Raw genomic sequence first — 16,564 nt, 5'->3', positions numbered from 1 at the left:
CGTCCATGTGAAAAATCAAGACTCCAGTCATCTCTTCTCATAAAGCAGAAACGTCAACTGTGATGATTGAAAGCTACGAGTTTTGCATCCGACTAAATGAACCATCGTTTTTGTTTTTCTGAACAAGAAAAAAAAAGAAATCCTGTCATGCTTGCCAGCATAATCTGTGTATGATTAGTCTGTGGGATTTTCTCTGTCAATGTGAACATATATTGAATTTAAAGAGAACACAAAATATGCCGGCATGTGCTCGGAATATTAAAAACCATCTTTATCGCTTGAATGATAATCACAAGAGATGGATCTCTGGCTTTCCATACATCATAGACCGAGCACATGCATGCAAGTGCACATTAAAGCACAAATACACACACCTTAAGGCTATACCCAGTTTTGTCACCGCACACACACACACACACACACACACAGTTCTCTCAGTCCTTCTCAGCCTGCAGCTGCACACTCTCCATCAGCCCTGAGAGTTTACAGGGATTAGGTATGTCAGTGTACCAGCCCCACCAATCTTTACAAGTTCTCTCTCTTTATCCTTTCTCTGTCTCGGTCTTAACACACAAACACAAACACACACACACACACACACCTGTACAGACGCCAAAGCTGGTTAAAGCTGGATCACGGTTTTTCCTTTGGAAGGAGCTGTGTGTCATGGCTGTGCTGTCACAGTGTCGCAAGATAGTGCTCCTCCTCCTCCTCCTCCTCCTCCTCCCCTTTCCTCTATTGCTCTCCGCTCATTGTCGTAATTATGCCGTCAACTCGTTACCTGTGATCAAATCCTGGCTGCTGAAGGGGTTCGGTTGGAGGAAACACACAGATAATGTGTGAAAGTGTGTTTATAGGTCACATCGTCAGGCTCTATAAAATGTGTGTTTTCAGTCTTCTTATGTGTTGCTGAGTAAAAGTTATGGTTCATTTTATATAGCATATTTTTTAGTGATACCTTGCTGTTTTTATTTCAACTGTGACGCATTTCCAAATTTCCCAAATTCAATCCGATTTTTTTTATATAAATTTGAGTACTTTTTGTGCAGGTGTGTTTATATATACATCATTAAAAATCATGTCATCAGATTGCCCATGGGTTGAGCCAAAAAGGGGATATAAGACACTCTGTATTGCACATTCTTACAGCCTCTGTGTACGTTTTAATATAGTAATGGAGAAATAACTGTAAATTAAAATATGCAGGGTGGACTACATGTATTTGCATTGAATTCAATTGCAATTTTACCAACAAGGAGTCACATCAATAGTGCACCAGTGGGGTAAATAGGTGTGTCTCAGTGGTTTTATTATGCCCCTCAATTCACAGGTGAATAATGCTGAGGGCCAGTTTTTAAGGCCATTATGGGCCCAGTGTACATTAGTTTTACAGTTCAACCACAGACAGAAAGAGAGAGTGACAGCGAATGAAGTGCTTGCCAATAGAAATGCATGGAGAGCGGGGGTGTTTGGGGGGCGGGTGCGGCGGGCGAACGGGAGGAGGAGTGGAACTTGAAGCTGCCTCCAAGCGGCCCAGACACAGTAAATCATTACCACCATAAACCACAGAGCCAATAAAAAGCACAGCCTCACCCAGCTATCAGAACCAGAGGGAGAGAAGGAGGAGAGGGAGGGGGAGGAGGAGCAGGGGGTATAGAAACTGATTCTCCCCATCTGGATTCATTACAGGAGGAAAAAATAACTTCCCGCTGAAAGACACACAAGTATATGCACAAAAGACGCGCGCACGCACACACACACACACACACACACACACACACACACACACACAGAGAGACACACTACGCAGCCATATAATCACAATCAAGAAAGGCTCGAACATTTCAAAGACAAACATGTTTTTTCCTGTGGTCTAATAAAATTAAAAGTCAATGCCTCAGATGCCGGGTTGGCCCTGAAGCTGCCAGGCAATTAGAGAGCAGTAAAGAAGGGAAATGAGAAAGGGAGTGAAGAGAGAGAGACAGAATTAGGGAGGGGTACTGAGCATGATGGAGGGAGGGAGGGATGTGCTGAATTACTAGATTGGGACCATGTGAACTCCCTGAGGCTATGCGATGTGTGGATGAAGGACTGGAGAGGCAGATTGGCAAGAGAGAGCCAGCACCAAACCTAAAAAGATGTGGACAGGAGAGAGAGAGAGAGAGACAGAGAGACAGAGAGAGAGAGAGAGAGAGAGAGAAAGGGAAAAAAGCTTTCAAACTTGGCTGATGTCCCCCTTTTTTCTTCTTTTTTTCAAAATACAGTGGGTCAACAGACAGAAGTGGACAAACACTCTGACCTCTCGTGAATAAAAGCAGGAGCTAATGCAATGTATATGTGTGTGGAACTTAATACAGGATGGAATAGAACTGTAATCTCCTCACTAACTCTAGAGACAGTGTGTGGTAACCCTTGTTTTCCTTTATTTTGACGATATTGGCCAGGGGTTCCTTCTTCTTCTACTTCTCAGTTTTCCAGTATCTGCTCTGGGATGTTTGCGACAGAGAATGAGAACGAGCAATATTTATATCCGTGCAAGAGACACATGTAAAAACCAGGGCTACTGTAAAGGTCTTTTTTTTCTTATTCTTATTCATTATTAATAAGTTATTCAAGCTAAGCCCTGAATGCTGCATTTCTTGATCAGTGGATAAGTGCAGATGCATATTATGAGTATTTTAAGCTTGTGTGAGTGTTTACATTGTCTTGTTTTCCATGCAGCAACCCAGCGCCATAGTCTTTGATATGGCCCCACTAGACTATACAGCAAACTGAATTAGACTAACAGGAACCATAGACAATTGCCAGGATGCTACACTGGGGACTGAACTTTCACTGAACCTCTTTCTAAAGACACTCTGCGTCTCTCTATATGTCTCCCTTCCAGCTCCTTCTCCGGTAACAGTGATCAAAAAGGAGAAGACTTCTCGAAACAGCGTCTCGCTGTCCTGGCAGGAACCAGAAAGACCCAACGGCATTATCCTGGACTACGAGATCAAATACTACGAAAAGGTCAGTGCGCAACATCTCACCATATGTTTTAAAGCTTCACCAGAGCAAGGCAGTAGCATGACGGTTCAAATTCAGTGCATTTGATGAGGCGACTGTCATGTAAGGGTTGACATTGTTGGCCAAACGTAGTTCCAACTTCATGTACTCCTGTTATCCTGATAGAGAAGCAGGTTTAACGTGTTTCGTACGCACGGCGTATGAAAAAGAGTCGGATATTATGTTTGAAGACGGCGCCTCACTCAGTCATTGTGTTCGTACGCCAAAAGAGTCTCTGTTGGCGGGGCAGATGCTCAGTTCTTCCCCAGCCGAGGCCAGCGAGTCAAAATATTCCACTGTTTGAGCGGGGCTGACTTCCTGTCTGCACCTCACACACACACACACACACACACCATATGATAAAGTAACTCACATGTCTTGCCAGGAAAAAAAAAAAAAAAAGGAATGAGCAAATTTCCAAATTGACAAATTACTATTGATGTGCAGAGTTTTCACTTTTTCTATCTCTCTCTTTATGTTTGGAGCCAAAAGTGACAATACAATAAATGTTGGTGCATTTTTTACATTTTTCAAAAGACTTTTCATGTTCTAAAATGTCAAATGTTTTGTTTTTGCATTCACATATAAAATGCCTATTTTTCATGAGTGGCTGCTTGCTTTAATATGGCTATACATTGTCATATACGTCTTAATATCCAACTGCCTAACTATAACAAGCTAAAACCAGCACCATGTTTGCATCGTGTGTCTTCCATTGTCTTCTCCCCTGCCCTATTCTCCTCTTTGCCCCCTTCCCTGCTTTCTTTTTCCATCCTCCTCGTCTCCCCTTTCCACATCTCCCTCTATCTCTCATCCTGTCCTCCTCTCCCCTTCTCTTCTTAATGGAGACAAGTTTTATGGCCAATAGTAAATGTGTCTGTGGGGTCTCTCGTTCCTCTGAGAGGGGAAATTAGTGCAGAACGAATTACACTGGTTTTGCAGCGCCGACGCTGTGCTATGGCTGACATTTGATGGTGAAATTAGCCGTGGATGCAAGTTTAATCACTCTGGAAGATTCAGTGTGTGTGTGTGTGTGTGTGTGTGTGTGTGTGAGTGTGCGCGCGCGGCTGTGCCTGTCCAGGATCACAGATGCCAACAGTGGCCCCTAATCTCTTGATTAGTAGGCAGACAGAAACAGTTTCCTCTCTAAACTCTGTTCCCTGCTCAGCCATCCTTACCTGAGATGTTAAAACAAGGCTGGGAAAAGTCACGTTGTGATACTGGGTCAGAGCGACTGCAGCAGGTTTAATTCTCAGCAGTGATTCTGCACTCGCGCACACACACATATGCTCACTCATCACAATCGACTGTTCATTCATAGAGGGCAGAGAAAAAGATAAGGGGAGAGTGCGTGTTACAAATGTCCTTTTGATAATCCAGAAATGAACTGGAGACACACTCACAGAAACATACACACAACAGGCGAACGCACAAAAGTGAGTTCCCAGGCGATTCTTCACAGCGGCCATACATACCCCCAGACAAAAGGCTCCTCCATGCAGAAGAATAAACTGGGACAACCAGGGGGGGGAGACCCTCATCACAACCCAGGACAGAGGCCTCTTCTTGTGGCAGGCAGAGGGACGCCGACGACCTCTAGCATGCCAAGGACCAACTAGGCAACTAGAACTAGTCACTCAATCACACTCAAAGTCTTGATAGTTGAGGAAATAAAAAAAAGAGGCAAATATCTTTGTCACTCACGGACCTGCCTACCAGCTCATTATGCACGTTCATGTGTTTGTAGGGCAGAGCTTCAATGAGAGTGCAGATAGAGGGTGTGGGGGGTTCCAGACTCATAAGTACAGCTTTAAAAATTGAGAAATAAAAATGTAATTTGCCACAAGTCGCCCGGTCTACCCTCTGTAAATCCTTATAGAGCTTATTGAAGTCTTCATTCTTGAAGTGTCTCCCGCCTGCTGGTCGTTCACTCCTGTCTGCCCACAATCTAACACATGTGTGGAGTTATTCGTGTCCCGCTGTAATATACCTTAATGTGCCTAATCACTTAATTCTGTGGAATATGCGGGTGCTATCGTTTTTCCACGTTTGTTAAAATAACAGTCTCACACAAAAAGTGTGCCTTAAATCCGGAAAGCGATTTCAAGTTTCCGGCAGACGGTTGTTTTAACGCAGAACTGAGTGACTGTACATTCAATAGACACGACTCGGCAACTGGAGTCATCAGTGGATGCCGCCTTACAAGGAAACATGCCTGGAGCCGTGTCATTAATTCAGTATCAAGTGGCTGCTGACAAACCTGTGGTGTGATGATAAATTAAAGCTAATATCCGCTTATGTGAAGTCAAAATATACAAACACAGCACTGACGGACAGAAATAAACCGTTATGGTTAGTAATACATTTTTAAGTCCACCATAAAACCAAAATAGTGTTAAAATACTACTATTTTTGGATAATTAAGTTCACGTTTACGTTGTATTTAATACATCTCTTTAGTTTTTATCCACGTTTTATTCTTGACTTGTTTTGTGCACATACGTGTCATGGAGCGCTTTAAAAGGGACGGAAAGAAGAAGAGAAACACACCAAGTGTCTTTGCATTCCTGCCGTGCACTTCCTGTGTATCTTATAAAATGTGAATGACTGCTGATGCTCGGGGGAATTTCCTCTCTCCGTTTCCCAGAGGAAGAGAGGTGTTTCATTTTGGAAATCCCAGGCCAGCTGTGTGATCTTCCCGTCTTAAACCCAGCAAATGAGCGCTGCACAGCTCATAAGACGTTGTCAGATACACTTCGCTTATTGTTTTTGCATGTTTTTATCACCTTAATCTGCAGGGGGAGGGACGGAGAGAGAGCGCGCTTCAAATCCACTTTAATTTGTATCTGTTTATTTAGTCTCAGATGGAAGGAATCCTGACTGAAACACAGCGTTTACGAGACTTGTGCTGGATATCTCCCGGGTTTTGGGACCGGTTCGCGTCTCAGACACTGTGTGTGCGCGTGTATTAAACAAGCTGTGATTTGCTACAGCTTTGTTTACATGAGCAAAGCAGAAGACATGTTCTAGCACACACACACAGACACACACACACACGTGTTCTGCAGTCATATGGCTTGTCAGGAGAGGCCACACCTCTGTATGATTTCCAGGGATCACATGGGGTTCTGAACGATGATGAGCTGGGGTTAGATTCATAGGCATGGCTGTTGTATCTGTTACCTCCTCACTAACGTGACGGTCGAAAATGCTTTTTTTGTGCACCATAAAACTGATCCACGCCATTAGCGGACGTTTCTCTTGGATTCTGGCTGTGCACGCGTGCGTGTCTGTGAGTGTTTATGCCGCTGCCTTCACCAATGAGTGCCTGTTAATAACTGGCTCTATAAACTGAGGATTTCACCCGACCTGGACGCGGTTCAGCCTTGAATGGTTTTTATGAGCTTGGCTACGTTGCAAGAGGTGTAGCTCATTTTTTTGGAGGTCGTTGAAGTCGTCACTGGTAGCAGGTTGTCATAAGATTTAAGCTCACACTTGTCCCGTTTCTCTCCTCTGGCAGTGTGTTTCGTAGCACTGAGCCTCGTGTTAATATGACACCTCAGACAAATGGACTATGAAGACACGTGAAGAAACATGTCGTGTTCTGTTTTTTTCTTATTTCTCCTTAGATTTTATTGTTAAATCCAATAAACACGTCTCTCCCCTCGTCTTATTTAACCTGGTAACTGTGGGGGCAACATAAAATATGTTGCACGAAACTTAATTAAACTGAAAATTCCAACGACGTGACCTGAGTGGATCCACTTATTTTTCCAACTGTAAAAATGTCACTCGGTGCAGGCAAAATTGAGGATTGTTTTCTCCCTTTGGTTGTCTGCGTTGACCTACTGCCCTCTCTCATCTTTCCTTCACCACTTTTCTTCTCTTCACATCTGGAATCAATGTGCCAAATGTGGACCTGGTGTGTAAATCCTCCTGTTGCTCTATCAGTGGAGATCAGTAGGAGAGAAGTCATAAAATATAAAAAGCATAACTCCTCTGGCTGGAAGCAAACTGCCAGACTGTGTGTGTGTGTGTGTGTGTGTGTGTGTGTGGTGGGGGCTCAGTGGGATATTCATTCATCGTTCCAGCCTGAACTAAATTGCAGTATTTATACTTTATCGCTTTGACGTTGTTCTTCTTGTATTACAGGACGAGCAGGAGACCAGCTACACCATCCTGCGTGCGCGCGGCTGCAACGTGACCCTGAGCGGCCTGAAGCCGAACACCGCTTACCTGCTGCAGATCCGAGCGCGCACGGCTGCCGGATATGGAGCCAGCAGCCCCAGCTTCCAGTTCGAGACCAGCCCTGACTGTAAATTCAGCCGAGAGTGGAAGCTCATACACTTTTGCATAAAATAGGGTTGCGCTGTTGCCAATATTGGCGTTTAATATAAAATAAAATAAAGAATTTGTAATGTTATACACTGTCAGGGGATCAGCGAGGAGTTCTTGTGCCCAGTGGTCCTTTTAAGTGTTATTGAAGAGTTTGAATTGTATAGTAAAAGCACAGCTTCTTTTTATATAATGAGGGATCAGTTTTCTATACAGCTGGCCAGATTTAGATCGCCGAGCATTTATACGGCACAAAAGATCAATCAAACTTTGCTCAGAAAAAGTTTAATTCTACTCGGAACGGAGTGCATTTCATTGTGTTTACGTACTTTCTCTCTCCTTGTCCTTTTCAGCCGCCTTTTCGATCTCCAGCGAGAACAGCCAGGTGGTTCTGATTGCCATTTCCTCCGCCGTGGCCATCATCCTGCTCACTGTGCTGCTCTACGTCCTGGTCGGCAGGTCTGTTCATGACTCGCGTTGACTGTCAGTTTGTGTCATCTCTTCCAATCACTGCAGCACTTCTCTGTCGGTGTTTGTTAATCTTAAAGACCGCTTTAAGATTATTTTTGACCAATTGTGTCATTTGTACCTGTTCCTCCTATAGTTTCTGTTAAAGAAATAAATAAAAAAAAATGAGGTAGGTATTTAGGTGTGTGGGTGTATTTATAGGAAGACGTTGTGGGTGTGTGTGTGTGTGTGTGTGTGTGTGTGTGTGTGGAGTTGGCAGTCAGTACTGTTCAGAGAGAGTATAAATCCATGGCTCATTATAGGACTTACTGATCCTCTCTTGGCTTATAAGAGCTGGGATTACACACACACACAGACAGACACACACACACACACAGAATTCTTGCGAGCCTTCAGGCTGGGTTCCATCTTATTGGGAGATGTGGCACTATTTCTGACCTTTCTCTGTTTGGATTGGCAGGTTTTGTTGCCGCAGCAAATCCAAACATCCCGATGAGAAAAGACTGCACTTTGGCAACGGCCACTGTAAGTATTAGACTCCGCTTTCCCCAGGCCTGGTTTGATGCATCCTCTCTGCCTTTTGCTATTCACCGAGTAAAGGAGTAATTGCAGTTATATTTCAGGGCGTGTGATATTTTAACCCGTGGGGGAATCTTTTTTTTTTCTGCAGTATTTTGCGATCCACTAAAGCAGCGGTGGTTGTTTAAGAACTAATATTTCCCATCATAAAGCAGTTTTCCCCTTCACCTCGGATCACTCGGTCATATGAGAAGACAGCAATCCAACCGAGACGATATTAAGACGGTGGTTTCTCGGCCCATTTGTAAAGCAATCCTGAAGGCTTCATTTGGAGAGGCAACAAGTTCAGACTGTTCTCGATGCCAGCTGCAACAAGTGCAGCAAATTAAGCTTTAAACAATCCATAATTACAGGGATTACTCCAGAGAATAGTCATTTTAACTTGTACATTTTTCAGCAGCGACGAAAAGGCTTCACTTAAATGATGTAAAAGGTAAAATATGAATAGAATCCATGTTTAAAAAAGAGCCAGGGTAACAACTCATCGTCTGATGTGGGCCAACGGAGCAGTGCGGCGGGGTTTAAAACCTGTCAGTGACTTTAAATCAGCTTCGCTTCTGCTTGGCGTGTTCTGCTTAATTTACAAGTGATATGTTATTTATTAGGAATCCTCCTCCCGTTGACCTTCACCTAGTCATTAGCTCGGCAACCCCCCCGGAGACTGAATAACATTTTGCCCTCTCCTTCGTGAATAGTTTGGATGGGTCATAAGCGGGGCATACAGAACCCACAGGGAATAATAAAACACAATTTTATCTCTCCCTATTTTCAAGTATGTCTTCAAAAACACTCACACAGACACATTAGTAGACTATACTGACGCTTTTAATCCCCAGATTGTCCCTTTTAGTCATTCCAGTGAATGAATCAGCAAAATCTTAATTCTATATTCAAGTGCATTAGTCAATATTCTATTCTACAAGTTAGTCAAAGCTAGTGTAAGTCTTTAGCAGTGTGAATATGTTGTCGTACCATATGACTTTGTAGCACTAATCCGCTGAGTTTAACGACGTGTGTGCATCTGGCCTTGATTTTTCCAAACTGAAAGTGTGCGTAAACACATAAAAACAGCTTTACTTGGACGCGTGCCATATTGTTGAACATGAAAGCATCTGTGTACCTAACACACAATTCACTGTATCAGCCGCCTCCTGTCGAGAGCCCATCTTCTTTCTTCCTTAAAGGGAATTCATTTTTAAAGCTTATGTACTGAGACACCGAAGACAACATCAAGTGGACACTCCTTGCAAAGATTGCAGTCATTCATTTGGGGTATTCAGAGGACATAAAGACAGACACGCACAGTATTTAAATGACTTTTAATTGATGCAAGTCTGCATTTCCTGCTGTTGCAGTGAGTCTGCCGGGCATCAGGACCTACGTGGACCCTCACACGTACGAGGATCCGAGCCAGGCTGTGCATGAGTTTGCCAAAGAGTTGGACGCCTCGTGCATTGCCATAGACAAAGTGGTCGGAGCAGGTGAGAATACACACGTGACAACACCTACCGTACTGCACACACACTGTCTTCAGGGGGTTAGGCAGACAGAAACGCAACGAAAGCACACAAACAATCTTTTTTCTTTGCTGTTTTGAAAAAGTTTCCCCTGAACACGGCATCGTTTCAGGAAATGAAATCCATCATCCACAGGAAACCCACCATAATGACTGCATACAAAGTAAACAATCACAGAAGCAGTGACATTTTGTATTTTAGTGGTATTTTAGTGCATTTTAGTGGTTTTGTTGCAATATTTACTGACTTTTCAGACACCTGCCGACTTTTCTTTCACACAAAAAATGACAAGCGACATTCTGGCATAACCCTTACTACCTTCCGAAAAGGAAATTGTCAGTTGTGCCACACGAGTGAGCTTCGTCTACCTCTATTTGCTGTGGGCAGAGAGTCAATCTGAGAGGGGGAGAGAGAGAATCACTGTGACCACACGTACAACACAGAGTGCAGCTGACCCTGATTGACCCAAGGAACAATAGCTTTGGTTTGCTCCTCCCCTTATTTTACCATTCAGTTTCAGTGTTAATCTTTAACATGTCCTTTTTTGTCCTCTTCACTCCCGTGTCTGAACTCGCTGAGGACGGGAAGTGTTCTGTAGTGATATACAGCACCTTTTTCAGGCTGACTTTAGTTACTTTTCCAGCAAAACACTGACAATGATGAAGTGCATAGAGACAGTGAGTGCCAGTGCAAGAGAGAGGTGGGACCATGACATCATTGTTTTCCCAAAGTAGTGCTGTTGTCTGCAGGAAAACATAAAAGGGGCATTTTGAGATTTTTCCACTCTGGGACCTGCTTCTGTGTGGATGAAACGCTAATAAAAAACTATACATATTCACCTACACCCATTTCTGAGTGGATAAGCCCTTATTCAAAGCAAGCAAATTGCCAAGTTGGTGGCATTTACCTTTACTTTTTTGCTTTTTTTTACTCTGTAATGCTCCATTTAGATGACAAAGTTGCCCCAACTGCATAAGCACAGAGAAAAAGTCAGTGCCTTAAGTATTTCTATATATCTACATTTTCCTAGCAGCTAGCTAGTTTAACTCTATGGCATTTACTGCACAGCTGGGAATGTGGTAGAAAGAATTGAATGCCAGCTTGATGTCCCGTCTTTCTCGTCCTCCACTGTAACTGAGTGTAGAAATGTGTTTTACTTTACTTTCCCTTTCCTTATCTCCTTCCCTTTAGCTCTTTTTTTTTTTTTTTATCTAATGCTCTAATACTAAACTAAATCTAATTATTGCAACAGTAAAAACAAATATCTTCTCTCCTCTGCTTGTCAGGGAGGAGAGGAGCAGGAGTGCAGGGGTAATGCGTTGTGATTGATGTCAAGTGCCCGACAGAATGTATGGAGAGTAAAGCACAGAGTGCGGAACAGCAGGCCGCCGTCTCCAGAGTCCCAGCAGCTCTGCACACTTTAAAGCTGTCAGAATAAGTGAGACTCTGATACCTGACTCCACGCTGGACTATGCTACGCACCACCGCGCATATACCACTGTCTCAGTACTCGTCAAAGACAAACCACATTCATCACAGTAGGGTTGGGTTTGCTTTTTTTCTTTTGAGGTCAGATGTGGAAAGGCGAGGAAGTATTTGTCAGTGGGAATCTTCATGATCAGGATTTTCCCCTTTTGTCTTTATTATAATACTGAGTATGCGCACATGTTCAGACTGAAGAGGGACACTATAAGACGTCTAATGTAAACAATACATAGCTGGAACTGAAGTATGTTAAAATACTTGTACAATGAACGCCGCAGTGGCATTTTTCATAAAATAGCCCAACATTTAAATACTGATTTGTCCTCAATAAAGAGACAGAAGACTTTTTTTTTTTAAAGCTATATACAAACTCTGAACAATATGGAGTACGATACAGTTCCCTTTTCTCTCCATCCCTGCCTCAGTTCCCATCTGTCTTCATTAAACATGTTAACAAGACTTTGATCTGCTTGCCAATCAGTGATTGTGTGTTAAAAAACAGAGCCCAGGCGCCATGCTTTTTACATGGGTGAGCCTCAAACATCAAAGTGGGGATACGCAGCTCTGTTCAGAACAGGAAAGCAGCGAGTGGCCCTAATCAAGCGTCATTAGAACCTGGATCTTCTTTCTTGGAGTGACCGCATGAAAAAAAAAAAAGGTGTGTTGGCCTGGCTCGTGTGTCCACTGCTGACGGCCAGAAGAACGGAGCGGAGCAGGGCAGGAAAGGACAGACTGTAATTATTCTGGCTAAGTTCTTCCAGACCCCCATTCCTTCCAGTCCAAGACTTGATCCGTGCGCTCTGATCCAAAGCGGCTATGGGAAATGACTGTACAGGACGGAGGGAGATGTGCAGATGTCTTACCACTGACATCACCACGCATGAGCACACTCAATATGCATTTACACAATGGAGAGACACACACAAATACATAGGCAAATGATACACACTCCGCTCGTCCTCTGCAGTCTTGCCAGATCCCTGTCACCAGCTGTAACATGGCTGGCTGCCTTTGAAGTGGCCAGCCTGCCGACAAAGCTTACCTTGTGAACACACACACACACACAAGTGGGAGCTGAAATAAACACACACACACACACACACACACGCTGGCAATGAATACTAATTGATCTCTCCCGGAGTGGATGTTAAGTCGCACGGTGTTTTGGTTTGAAATAAACAGAAAGTTGAAAGGTCACCGCGCTGTCTGTTCAGTTTGGAGTTGTTTTAAAACATCGGGACATTATTTGGACTGTACGGTACGATTTGATTGATAGTTACATGTGATTTCATGCTACACTAAGTGGTTTTAACACAAAATTTTCCAATTATTCTTTCCCAAACCAGCGCTTATTTCCTTTTTGCGTTTGTCCTCATTTCCTACATCTCGACAATGCTGGAGACTAACACAACCCATACTCAGAATGGACCCAGTTTAAAGTGTTTGCAAATGTAACAACTGACTTTTTATTTCTGTTTACCCATTATTAATTAAAAAGGGAAGAAGATATTTTTTTTCTTAATAAAATATGAATATTCAGTTGAATTTTTCACATCAACTGTCCCTCAGGCGTATACATATAAACATAGATGAACATTTGGACCATTGCTGTATTGTATCATTTCAGTTTGTCATTCGTCAGAAAGATGAAATCTAGATTTGTTTATATTCAAATTCTTCATTACCTGTGTTTTGTGCCTAGGTGAGTTTGGTGAGGTGTGCAGTGGCCGCCTGAAGCTGCCCAGTAAGAAGGAGATCTGTGTCGCGATCAAGACGCTTAAAGGAGGATACACTGACAAGCAGAGGCGGGACTTCCTGGCAGAGGCATCAATCATGGGACAGTTTGACCACCCCAACATCATCAGGCTGGAGGGGGTGGTGACACGCAGTAAGTGCAATTTGTGAAATGATCTGTAATCGGTTATTCAGTCTCACCATGGATGCTGGGATCATTTAATTAAGTGTATCAAATATTTGGGACTATTGTCAAAAATGATCACAAATTACATCTGAATAGAATAGAATAGTATAGAATAGAACTGAATTGAAGAAGGGACATGATTTGTATTCACATTCCATCACAGATCTAACACCTGCAGAGACTTTTTACCGATTCCGGATTTACAATTGTCTTTGACAAATGGCTGCAAAGTGGCTGACAGTTCTGTGAAAGAGCACAGGAGTTTTATTGAGTCGCCGCGGTGTAAATCTCTGCAGATCAATGTGCTTTGATCAAAGCCTGTGTCCAAAGCGGGCATAAATCCATAAATCCATATCTCTGAGTCGCTCCCTTCTGGGCCTCTTTATAAGACTATCATTAGCACACAGAAAGCCTCTTTAAAAAGGAATGACTGCAGAAAAAAGGAAATAATGAGTCTGAACTTTGTCGCTGAGAAACGGGCCTGGCCTCCATCTCTCCCTGCGGCACCGGGCTTATTAAGTAGCTCTGCCATGTTATTCTAAAGAGTCGAATAAAATACCTGCAGAACTCCCCCTCACTTTATGCCCTTGATTTTTTGGTTTCTCTTATTCTGTCTCTTTTTCTTTTTTTTTATGTCCCCTTCTCTGCTGTAATGTTAGAAACCTAATTGCGTCCTGACATGCATCCATTTGAATCAAAAGCAGTATTGGCAACATCAGATTTCAAAGTGTGCAGTGGAAATGGCCACAGATTGATATTCCTACCGTATTGGTTTGATGAATGAAGCCTTTATGTCTTTATGTCTTTGTCTCACTGTGTAAAAAACACTTCAAAAAACAGTTTCATCAAAGATTCATCATTTTAATTCAACAAAAATGCACAATATGTGATCGTTTCGAGGTGTATTATAAAGTTAAGCACATGCAGCTTCACGAACAACTGTAAACGTGAATCAACTAAGACCTATTTAGGAAGTACACGTACAGTAAAGTATAAGCAAAGAGAGCACATTCACACACATGAGTTAGAGCCTCGTTTCCAACTCCTCGTCGTGTGTGCTTGTAATCAGTCAACCTCAAGACGGCTTGTCTCACACGTCTCCAGTCCAGAGAAACACTGCAATAACACAGGACTTTGGGATCATTTGCTGCCTTTAAACTAACAGCGGAAGTTCAATATTCACTACTCACACACACACACACACAGAAATATCAGCGTCGGGTGATTTATTAAGCTGCCCCCGTTAATTCTTAATAATCCTGAGACTTTCACACCCCATTTACCTTGCTGCTGGTTTTTGGCTGCACATTTATAGATACACACACACACACACACACACACTTGTGCACACTTGCGTTTACAGAACAAAAGGGGCTCGGGGGCCTTTATCATTGTTGCCAGTGTAGGGAAGAGTAGAAAGTTGGAATGGTAAAAGGAGATAGAAAACAGATTGGAGGGCAGATTGTATGCATGTTCCCATTTTTCAAATGCAGACATGTTTGTTTAATGATGATCAAAACATGTGAGTCATATAGGGATGCATTAACGGCACATCCATCCATCTGTGTATACCTATTACGCTTTGACAGTCTCACAGGGATACTGCGATACAGTATATTCTTATATATATATAGATATATATATATATTATGATTTCATTTAAGATACTGAATCCGTTAACTTTCATCATCTGTTCGACTACAATAGATCTGTTTATTTTCACAAAGGAGTCCATCGTGCTCTCCACTTATACCAGATGTGGTGGAGGTCACAATAGATGCAAGAAGAGCGAGTTGTAAAAGTTAGGGAGGGAAGAAAAGGACGATAAAGAAACGGATGGAGAGCACGTTAATCTGAATAAAACGCAGAGTGAAGCGGCGAGAACAGAGTCGCCTGGCACGCGGAGCAGTTCAGACATCGATGCTGTGCATTTAACAACGTTTTTTTTCTCTTTTATTCCTCAGTAATAAACCTTAAGTCAGCTGTAGTCTGATCAGGTGCAGATGATAGTAGGCAGAAGGGGATTTACAGCCAGGTCTTCCACGGGAATAAAGATGTCACACGTGGACAGCTGACCTGCTGTAGCCTTAAAACGTGACTGAGATCGTTTCATTGTGCTCACTCAGAGAGAGAGATAAAGAATAGACAACAAGCATGAGATCAAGTTCAACCTCCCTACATGTACGGTGTTATGTGTCTGCCTTATATCAAGGTTCAGCTCTCCTTGTTCACCCAGCCCCTCCCCCCCTTTGTCTTTGCTTGCTTCAAAGAATAAATCTGAGGTTTTCTGCTGGACAGAAAACAGTCACTGCCCCAATTGTGTGAGAAATACAGATGATGCAGCGTCTTCTTTTCTGTTACAGGTAAACCGGTGATGATTGTCACGGAATACATGGAGAACGGATCCCTGGACAGCTTCTTAAGAGTATGTAACACACACACACACACACACACACACACACAGAGGCAGACAGGTAATCCTATCACATTTAGCTGAGGATTAAGGAGCAGAATATGGTGAAAGAAATGGTACGACACGTAGCCCAGTGCTGTAATCAAAGATGACCTGAGAGCAGCGCAGTAAATCCTCACTCGTATGCACATCTGTGTTCACATAGGCCTGGATCAGTGTGGTGAACTCATTAGAATGCAAATAAATGAGCTCTTAAGTGTTTATGTTGTCTTCTACTTTCATAATGTCCTTTAATCAAAAGGTAATTTTGCTTTTTTTTGCCAATTTCAAACAGCTAAAACGTTCCCCGCTTCTCTTTACTATGACATTTATGCGAGGTTGTTTGATACCGACTGCTGTCTGCTGTACTCGCCATTTAGGGGCTAATCACATGCTAAAGTTTTACGATGTGAATTCCCACTCGTCTCCCAGATGGGGATGAAGTTTTGCTTCTTGCCTTGCCTCTGTGTCTTAAACAGGAATAGACGCGCGTCACTGAAATGAACCAAAGGACATCAGCCAAGCCACAACACTGCCATGAAATCACATGTTACCTGTTTCAGCCCCTTTTCCACACACACACACACATTTTACTTCCTGACCTGCTGTTTTTCACTGACAATGTGTCATGTGTGCAAACACGCTCGCACAGATTCCGAGCATATGACTGCAGCGTGTGTCCGTGAGAGCTTTGTGGTGACTAAGCCAGGTGGTCTGGCTACTAATTGCTCGAGACTATATGGAAGGTGAGGTCGTCCT

General features: G+C 43.0%; 1 protein-coding gene across 4 annotated transcripts in view; it reads left to right on the top strand.

Annotated features, from left to right (window-relative positions):
- Nucleotides 1-16,564, top strand: part of epha3 (eph receptor A3) — an 80,121-nt gene that overhangs the window by 48,800 nt on the left and 14,757 nt on the right. For all 4 annotated transcript variants that reach the window (XM_044013395.1, XM_044013387.1, XM_044013413.1 and 1 more), the window contains 7 exons: nucleotides 2,888-3,012; nucleotides 7,201-7,363; nucleotides 7,737-7,842; nucleotides 8,312-8,376; nucleotides 9,786-9,911; nucleotides 13,135-13,320; nucleotides 15,717-15,778. In XM_044013395.1, the coding sequence (XP_043869330.1) occupies nucleotides 2,888-3,012; nucleotides 7,201-7,363; nucleotides 7,737-7,842; nucleotides 8,312-8,376; nucleotides 9,786-9,911; nucleotides 13,135-13,320; nucleotides 15,717-15,778 (833 nt within the window). The remainder of the gene's footprint in view (nucleotides 1-2,887; nucleotides 3,013-7,200; nucleotides 7,364-7,736; nucleotides 7,843-8,311; nucleotides 8,377-9,785; nucleotides 9,912-13,134; nucleotides 13,321-15,716; nucleotides 15,779-16,564) is intronic.

The sequence above is a fragment of the Solea senegalensis genome, linkage group LG2, assembly GCF_019176455.1.
Source record: "Solea senegalensis isolate Sse05_10M linkage group LG2, IFAPA_SoseM_1, whole genome shotgun sequence".
In the NCBI taxonomy this organism is placed as follows: domain Eukaryota; kingdom Metazoa; phylum Chordata; class Actinopteri; order Pleuronectiformes; family Soleidae; genus Solea; species Solea senegalensis.
This window is presented reverse-complemented; position numbering and strand designations above follow the sequence as displayed.